Raw genomic sequence first — 9638 nt, 5'->3', positions numbered from 1 at the left:
ATATCTTGTAATATAAATTCAAAATCGTTATAATCTGAAAAGAATGAATACGTGAACAAACTCACAACATCCACATTAATAGTATATAACGACAAAATGTCTACAAATGTGACAAAGCCTATAAATATGACGAAATTGAAATGCTCGGAATACATAAGTCTTCGAGTCTGCAGCGTTGACGACGTCAAAGTCATTGATTAAATATGCACTGAATTGAAACTAATATGTCAATCTGAATCGAACAAACACTGCAACAAGACGAGAAAATAAAATAACGTCGTAATAAGACGACAACCAACACAACGTCGCATTAAGACGATGAAATCACGAATAAAAAACTAAAAATATATGTAAAATCACTTATTTGAATGAAAAAGAAAAAGAAAATTAATTTAGACAGGTGATTTTGAATCAAAAATTGGCCCTAAAATCACTCATCTTTACTAAATGAAGAAAAAAAACCAGGATCAGAGAAAGAGGGGAGAGAATAGATAGAAAAAACATTACAACTCTTGCAAATAATTGTCTTAAAATTTAAAAGTAATAATAATGATTATTTTTTTTGGTATCAGTAAAAAATTAAAAAAGAATATTTAAAAAAGAATATTTATTTATATTTAATCAATCAAAATTCACCAAAAATCAATGAAAAAATAATGGGTTAAATGGTTGGAGTTGACACATAAATATTATTTTTATTAAAATTTATTGTTTAAAAATAAATATGTATTTAAATATTCAATTTATATCACCTTATAACCAAACATGTTTAATCATTAAAGAAATTGTCATACCAACATTAAACATTAAATTATTATTCCATAAAATATGTACCAATTTCTTATCAATTAAGCTTTTATATATTAATAAAAGTAATATTTCCTTTTGTATTATTAAAATAACATTTGCATTGCAATACGAGTAAAGTACAGAAAAATAGTCAAAAAAAGAGGCACACGTATAAGCAAAAGCAAAATACACAATCCAAAAGTTAATTAATTGGACCTAATTAATCTAAACCAAACGTGATTAGTGCTAATTAAAATGACACCCGCGTTTTTAGTTTTCTTAGATCTTCATCACTACACTTCACCTCATCCCATGTGACTTAACTTTATTTCATCATTTTCTCTCTGTTTTCACACTATTAATCGCTATATTTTCCTTCTCTTTCAACTTCAATAATTCACATAGAGAGAAAAAGTTCAAAGATTGTCGATTCATTGTGGTGCTCACAGTACAAAAATGGCGCGGGTGAAGTGAGTTTTTTTTGTTGGGAAACTACAATGAAGGTTTTTTCCTTCAATGGGTTTTCGGTTTTGTTGCTGCTTTTTGGTTTTTTACTGTCTTTGAGCTCTATTTCAGCTTTTTCTTCAACTGGGTCGATTAACCACCCCATCAAGTTTTTTATAGGTTTGTGTTTTGTTTCTCATTCTTATTTGTGATAATCTGTGATTATCTGTGATGGGTTTTGTGTAGATCTTTGAAATATTGAAGACTTGTTGTTGGGTTTTGTTGGGTTTCTATAAAAATCTAATTTTTATTGATAATTGCACTGATGAAATTTTTGATGGTTTTGGTTCATTTGTTTTGATGTTTGATTTTTCTGAATATTTTCAGGAGGTGGAGGAGAAGTGAATATAGGTTCATGGAAAAACAAAGCTACAGAAATGGCTCCAGCACCAGGGCCTCAAGGTGATAGTACTCTTATTCTGGCGGCGAATAGGACTAAAAGGCCTGATATTCTTCGAGGGTTTCATCGTTATCGCGGTGGCTGGGATATTTCGAATCAGCATTATTGGGCTGTAAGTGCTTTGGTTCCTTTGTTTATCATCATGTCATGTTCATAAAATGGATGGTTTATTAAGTTCAAGTGTTATTTATGTCTTATATTACTTGTTGAGCTTCGTAGATCTTCGTGCATTCAATTGAAAAATGACGAATGGTGTTTTATCTGTTTGTCTATATTGGATTTGGATGTCTAGGAGATATGAAAATATGATGAATTTGGAAACTAATGAATTAGTACGTTGTTCTGTTCGGTTATTTTGTTGTTATATATCTTCAGAAGATTGGTATTTTCTAACTTGAATCATGGATTATATTTGCAGTCGGTTGGCTTCACTGGTGCCACAGGTTTCGTTCTTGCCGTCTTATGGTTTATCTCATTTGGTTTGGCACTTGTGATTCATCTATGTTGTGGATGGGGGTTTAACATCAAGGACAAAGGATCTAATCGTTCGCAAAGGATTTGTCTTATATTGCTTTTAGTGTTCACCTTTGCCGCATCGTAAGACTTTTTACGTTATTATAATGTTCTTCTTTGGATGCTTTATTGCCTCAAAAATCTAGAAAGTTTGTTATATAATCATTTGATTTCGTGATAGTCTTGTAAAAAAGTTAATTGATTTGGAATTTTGAGAAACAGTTTTTATGCGGCACGATAACATGTCTCGTTCTCTTAATCACACAGGACTGGATGTATCCTCCTTTCTGTTGGGCAGAATAAGTTCCACGGCGAGGCCTTGGATACCCTCCATTTTTTTGTCAATCAATCAGACTATGCGGTGCAGACTCTGAGAAATGTCACAGAGTATCTCTCCCTTGCAAAGACTATCAATGTCAACCAGATCATTCTTCCATCTGATATCCTCGATGATATTGATAAGTTGAACGTGGATCTAAATACCGCAGCAGATACACTTTCTGAGAAGACTCATGAAAATTCTGTTAAGATTAGAAGAGTATTCAATTATGTGTATGCAATCGTAAAACTGTGACCTCGTAATTCTAGAATTTAATATTCCCTCCTAGTATGATGCTAAATTCTGCATATTTTATAGGCGCTCGGCGTTGTTTGTCATGGCAGGAGTGATTCTTGTTTTGGCTTTAACCGGATTAGGTATGTCTTTATCATGACAACCTCAAAAATAAACTGTGCTAATTTTATTTTATATTTATATTTATATCAGAAAACTTTTGTTTTTAATGACTGTCTTTTTATTTATTTTGTTTTTGGCAGTCTTGTCTCTCCTTGGATATCAACATGCAATCCTCTTGTAAGTCATGTTTACTTATGTTATGGTCTTTATACATAACCTTTACTATGCCTAGCTATCTGAAGGATCCTTTTTTTATGTTTTTGGGTCTGACATCAAATTATTTTGCAGATTTGTTATCACTGGATGGTTACTGGTTGCAACCACATTCATTCTTTGCGGAGTGTTCATGATCCTTAACAAGTAAACAATTATATCCGACAGATTTTGTTTTAATATATTGATGTGAATTGAATGCATTTTCTCGGCTCCCTCTGACCATTTACTTACTCTGTTATTTCAATTCAAAGTTGTAACTAAATCCATAGCAAACCCTAACATGAGCCAATAATATTGAACTGAAATCCAATGATCTTTATATTATAGAAATTTATGTCGTCTTGTAAAAAAAGCTAGTAGTAACAATATAACATAACATGAGTAAATTGATTATATTGCAGTACAATTTCTGATACATGCATGGCTATGGGAGAATGGGTGGAAAATCCACACAGAGAATCTGCTCTTAGCGACGTCCTTCCGTGTGTTGATCAGAGAACCACAAACAAAACACTTATTCAAAGCAAACAAGTTGTCACCAATATTGCAAATATTGTCAATACGGCCATCTATACCACTGCAAACGTGAATGTCACACAAGGTAATCCGGGTTTTTACAATCAGTCTGGGCCTTCAATGCCACCACTATGCTATCCCTTTGACGATCAACTTCGAGAACGCCAATGTTCAAACCAAGAAGTTTCTTCTGACAATGCTTCAATGGTATTATTTTCATCACTTTATTTGTATGTCAAGTCATTTTGTTTCTGTGTGTATTTTATTATGAGTGGTTGATTGATCCAAATAGGACCCTTCCATTCTACCACATTCAAAATGGGTATAACTTATATACAACCAGCTGAACCGAATGGTGCCTAGTGGTTCGGCTCTAAGTTTTCTTATCTTTTATCGGACCTACTGTTAGACACGACCTACTGGCATTTGAAACCTGCACTGGCTGGTGTTTCTGTGCATGCATGATTATACTAAATGACTACAACTTAAAACATAATAGAAAGTTTCTAACTATTTCGATGATTTGCTCCTGGAATGTTCTAAGTTTTAGTATTATGCTTCACCATCTCTGTCTGCAAATGATATATAGGAGGATCTCATTAAATCTGTTTGTTAAAAAATTTCAGGTTTGGAAGAATTATGTATGCGAGGTATCTGAATGGGATATTTGTACTACAGTTGGCAGGGTGACCCCAGAGATTTACTCGCAGTTAGCAGCTGCAGCTAACGAAAGCTATGCATTAGAACATTACGCTCCAGTTTTACTTAGCCTTCAGAATTGCAATTTTGTCAGGGATGCATTCACTGGAATCACTTCAAGTTACTGTCCGCCATTAATTCATTACCTTAAGGTTATTAATGTAGGACTGGGACTCATTTCAGTTGGTGTTCTTCTCTGCCTTGTTCTATGGATTCTCTATGCAAACCGCCCCCAAAGGGGAGAAGTGTTTGCGACACTATCCTTAGCAAAAATAAAGAACAGATTTAACAAGAACCACAACAGCAGAGTTTTAGCATTGCCAAATGCAAGTAGTGTAGTCTAGTTTGTAAAATAGAAAGTTGTTGATAAAGAAGCAAGCCATTGTTGTATTACTGAACTCTATACTAAAGGAAGAAACAAAGGTGGAGCGAAGCTGCTACCCGAGTTCAAAGACAATAGCTAGCAAAGCTAGTGTACTATACCTATTTTGTTCATATATATGTATGTAATACGTGTAATTTTTGTTTCTACATTGCCAGCAAAAGTAGATAAATAAGTAATGTTTTCTTCACATTTTTTTACACTTGAGATATAGAAAAGAAAAACTATGGGGGAAGAGATAGGTGTAAAAGTGAATGCTGTGAAAAAAAGAAGCCAGCAGAAAAGAGACATACAAAAATAGATTTCATTTTGAATAGAACTAGAACTGAAAAGTGGGCATCTAAGTATGAAGATTTTTAGAATTACAAGTTTGAATCAAAAAACGGACAAATGGAAATATTGAATGTAATCAAGTTATCAACTCTACCTATTTTCTTTGCCATTGAAAGGTTTTGCATTCATTAACACTAACAAATGAATGTAAAGAAGGATCAAAACTTATCACAAAATGAATATGGGAATTGCATTATGAATTTGATTTTGTGGGAACAAATTTAGGTCAAAACTTATTGAAAACCAGAAGGTTGCTAAGACAATGAAAAATAACACCAATATCAATTAATTTGAACTTCTGTTATTTGTTATCTCTAATTAATTACTCACATGGTGCAATTTTCTGTGTGAATAATGTTGAATCTAATCTTAGGAAAACAATAATCACTGAAAGTAATAGAGCAAATAACTTGAAATTGCAATCTATAGTGTTCAACTTTGAATCATGAATTCATTTCAATAAGGTAAATCTGAACAATCAAAGAAATATTTCAAACGAAATCACTATGATGATCATAGCATAGACATATACAGTAATTGAAAAATGAAAGTAACTTCAAAATTCACCAGGATCAAACAGGTTCTGGTCTTCATCAGAGAACGAATCAGCATCCACAACTGCACTAGTAGCATCTTCCGGCACGGTAAGAACATCACTAACACCGTGAACGACAACCCTACCATTGAAGAATACATCCGGAAAGTAAACCGGAACGCCGTTGAAAATCAAAACACCACCTGATCTTGTAATGTTGATGGTAAACCCTTCCAAAAACGTCGGCAACTCCGTTCCGTCAACAAAATCAACCAGATCGTTCCACAGAAACTTGCAAGGCACCACGTGGCGACGGAAGAATGAAGGATAGTCTTCTAAAACACCGAGACGGTTTATCACATTCTCATCCGCCGGAGCAAACACCGTGATTCCGTTCTGGCTTATATCACCGGAGAGCTGCATTCCAAGAAACGAGGCCATAGCTGAGTAGCCGCTAGTTTTTAGCGTTTGAATTGCTTGATCGAAGGACTCGGAGGAGTTCACAGTGCGATTAATTGCTGCACACGATGGATTAGAATTAGGTCTCTGATTCGAACCTGTATACTGGAAACTAGGATCGAAGAACCTATCGATTCCGTAAACCAAAAGAACTCCGTCATCATAAATCGGTAATCCAGTGATTTTAATGTTGTTCAGCGAGATATCGTGATCGGAGGTTGATGTAGTGACGGTGAGAGACTGACCAGGGAGCATCGTCGGAAGCTTAGCACCGGCGGGAAGTCGCCGGAAACTTGAAAGCGGCAGCGGCAACATAACTAAGTGGAACCGAAGTAGGTCGAGTGACGGTTGGCCGGATTTCTTGAAGGCGGAATCGGAGGGAGCAAAGACGGTTGCGGATGGTGACTGTTCAAGAATTGATTCGGCGATGATTTCAAGAGTGAGTGACATGGAGACGTAACCGGCATCGGTGAGAATATCTGCGGCGTCGTATATGGCTTCGCTCGGAAGAGCGCCGGTGAAAGAGAAGAAGAAGATAAACAGAGACGAGACGAGAAAGAGAAACGACGCCATTGTTGAAAGTTGGGATTTGGCGGGAGATGAAATGTTCAACGTGGCGTTCTCTTATTGGACTGGATAATCAAGTTTGTTGAAGAAATCGTTACTTATTTCATTTGAAAAGACAGAAACACCCCCTTCCGTAAAATAGTATCATTATTCTATGAGATTATGACTTGATGAAGACTCCAATACACTTAAACCTTGTTATAAGATTAATTACATTTTTTAATAAATTTTGATATCTTAACAAGTTTTTGAATTGTAAATAATTTTCCTCCTAATTTTAGATCTCTTATGAATAAAATTTAAAGTTTTAAATTCAAAATCTTGAAAGATTTTCGTAATTAATAGAATACTTGAAGAAGAAGTGTCACACTAAGAGGTCATGTTATGCCCTTGCCAGAATTTGGTGTTTGACAAAGCTACCACACAGACTTTCGAAGGATGTGAGATTAAGAGAAAAAAGACCTCCAAACAACAAAGAGAAAATTGGGCAATTAATAAGATGGAAATCACTCGCATGCAAAATATTATCGTGTGGGTTGCAAACCTAATTCTTGGTCTTGAGGGATCTTGTTGCTCGGCCTCCGTGCATGAACTGGGCTTCTAAACCCTAGTTATGGGCCCATGGTTTGAGATATTGTTGGTGGAGCTTCGTGCTTGATTTGAAACCCTAATCAGGGATGGTTTTTGTTCAAATGCTCTGTTTGATGGACTTTTGGATTGGTAATTAATCAAAGCCCTAATTGATGGATACTTGAGTCCTTGGAACTGGGATGTTGGAATCCAGTCCACCTAGAACCCTAGCTTGGTGGTTCATAAGGGTTGTGAGTCTCACTGTTTGATGTGTGTTTAAGGCCTTGATCAGATATGCCTGAAAATTGTTGGTTTGGTTTGAGGATTGTGGAACCCTAGCTCATGGGAAGGATTGCCTGGTCGTTATGATTTGTATCATGTCATTCATTGAGTTCACTAGAAGACTATAGTTTCACAGTATTAATCATTCAAACCATCCATTTGATTATTGACTTCATACGACTTGTTGCATTGATTCATTAGTACATTCATACTTCGCTTCATTTCCTTTGACCACAATCCATTTTCGGTCAAGGTCATTCATCCATCATGGTGTATAATATAATAGTCTCTGATATTCTGGTTATGTCATCAGGTGTTCAAATTTGCATTTAAATTCATTTGAATTTCTGCGTGAAACTATACTTGATCATTGCATTCAACATAAGTGTCCATAATCGTATACTCATTGTTTCAAGTTGATTTTGATGATTCTAAGTTGATTTTGATAATTCAAGTGATTTGGATAATTCAAGTTAACTTGGAAATTCAGGTTGATTTTGGATTCAAACCGACTTTGGTAATTCGAGTTAAACTTGGAGACTCGAGTTGATTTTTTGGAATCATTTTTTTATGGGCCATGAATGTTTATTCAATAGTTGGCCCATTTATTCATTCATTCATTATCACGTTAAAATTCAGCATGAGGATTACAATTCGTCTCACATGTTAAGCCCACGACTCAAAACTAACATCCAATGCCACAATTTCTTTTTACCAACAATCATCCAATTTCCATATCCATTTTGTGAATCATTTCTCTTATCCAAGTCAATAAACCAAACCCCAAATCCAATTCATTTGTCCATTTAACAAACCCATTTACAAAGTATAAATCAAATTCAAAACCCATTTTAAATCATATCCAACTCATCATATCCATTAAAAACCCATTTCCATTAAAAAAATCCATATCCAATTTACCATATCCATTGAGCATGTTCAGGTTAATATACATCTAATAATACTTACATACCCATTAGAAAGAAAAATACTTACATATGCAATATTTCGAAAGGACAATGGTTCAAATGAGATAAACGTCTTAGAAATAGATAACGTCTTAGAAATAGATAACGTCTAATAATATTGTTGGTGTAAGCTCTAGAGGCTAATATTTTTGGTACTTTTATCGAATTATTTATTAATAATAAAAGATTTTTTTCTTTATTATGTTTGTTTAATAAAGTGTCTAGAATAGCTAGTCCGTTTAATGTATCAAATGTGACTTGATCATGAGATCCCATTAAACATAAGGACATTATTCTTAAAGTATTCGTAGTCGAGCTTTGTTGAGAAGTGAGATAACATTAAAGCATTAAGACTATTATGTATATAGACTGATGATCACATCTCATGGATCATGGATAAGGAGTTATCAAGTCTTAAACATATGTATGGATATTATGAGTAATATTTATACTGGATTGACCCGCTATGAGATACATAGAATGTTATGCAAAATGCCATAAGTTATTCTCATGGTGATAGTGATGTATACCACCCTTTGACCCGAAACCAATATGGAACCTAGATGTAGAGTCGAGTGCTTTATTGCTGATAAAACGTTGTCCGTAACTGGATGGTCATAAATACAGTTGATGGATACTCCACGAAGCATGTTCGGGGACATAAGTGACCTAGATGAAATTTGTCCATCCTGCATAACAGGATAAATGTCTAAGGGTCCAATATTGAACTGGATAAGGATGACACAGTCTATGTCTTGTGCTCAATATAGACATAAGTGAAAAATGGTAAATTGTACACACACAAGTATTATCACAAAAAGGGATTTGTCAGATCACATTACATTTTCGCGTCTTGGGTAGCAGTGATGTGTTGCTAGATACCACTCACTGTTTATTATGTTAAATACGTGATTTAATGTAATTGTCAATGTCGCGAAAACCTACAGGGTCACACACAAAATGACGGATTGATGAAAGATAGAGTAAATAAGGAACATCGTAAGGTACAGTGCACTTAAGTGAATTGTAGAACATCGTAAGATACGATGCACTTAAGTAGAATAGAAATCTAGTAAGATACCACACGCTTAAGAAATTTTCGATATACCATAAGATAAGGGCCACATACACTTAAGTGGGCTTTTTAGCTTGCAACCCACACAAGTGGTTCTATAAATAGAACCCTTGTGCAGAAGCATTTTACTTGATGAAATTTTGTTTTTCTCTCT

General features: G+C 34.7%; 2 protein-coding genes across 2 annotated transcripts; one reads left to right on the top strand and one right to left on the bottom strand.

Moving 5' to 3' along the window:
- Positions 1-1032: 1032 nt before the first annotated feature.
- Positions 1033-4887, top strand: LOC127093973 (uncharacterized). The gene is made up of 9 exons (XM_051032858.1): positions 1033-1413; positions 1621-1805; positions 2112-2290; positions 2474-2758; positions 2844-2902; positions 3023-3059; positions 3171-3242; positions 3500-3821; positions 4241-4887. Exons 1-9 carry the CDS (start codon positions 1287-1289, stop codon positions 4655-4657), a joined length of 1683 nt encoding a protein of 560 aa, XP_050888815.1. The 5' UTR covers positions 1033-1286; the 3' UTR covers positions 4658-4887.
- A 570-nt stretch (positions 4888-5457) lies between these two features.
- Positions 5458-6713, bottom strand: LOC127093975 (putative fasciclin-like arabinogalactan protein 20). Its single transcript, XM_051032859.1, has one exon. It carries the CDS (start codon positions 6593-6595, stop codon positions 5585-5587), a length of 1011 nt encoding a protein of 336 aa, XP_050888816.1. The 5' UTR covers positions 6596-6713; the 3' UTR covers positions 5458-5584.
- Positions 6714-9638: the final 2925 nt, after the last annotated feature.

Source organism: Lathyrus oleraceus, chromosome 6, assembly GCF_024323335.1.
Source record: "Lathyrus oleraceus cultivar Zhongwan6 chromosome 6, CAAS_Psat_ZW6_1.0, whole genome shotgun sequence".
Lineage (NCBI taxonomy): Eukaryota > Viridiplantae > Streptophyta > Magnoliopsida > Fabales > Fabaceae > Lathyrus > Lathyrus oleraceus.
Note: the sequence above shows the minus strand (reverse complement) of the source record. Positions and strands in the feature narration are given on the sequence as shown.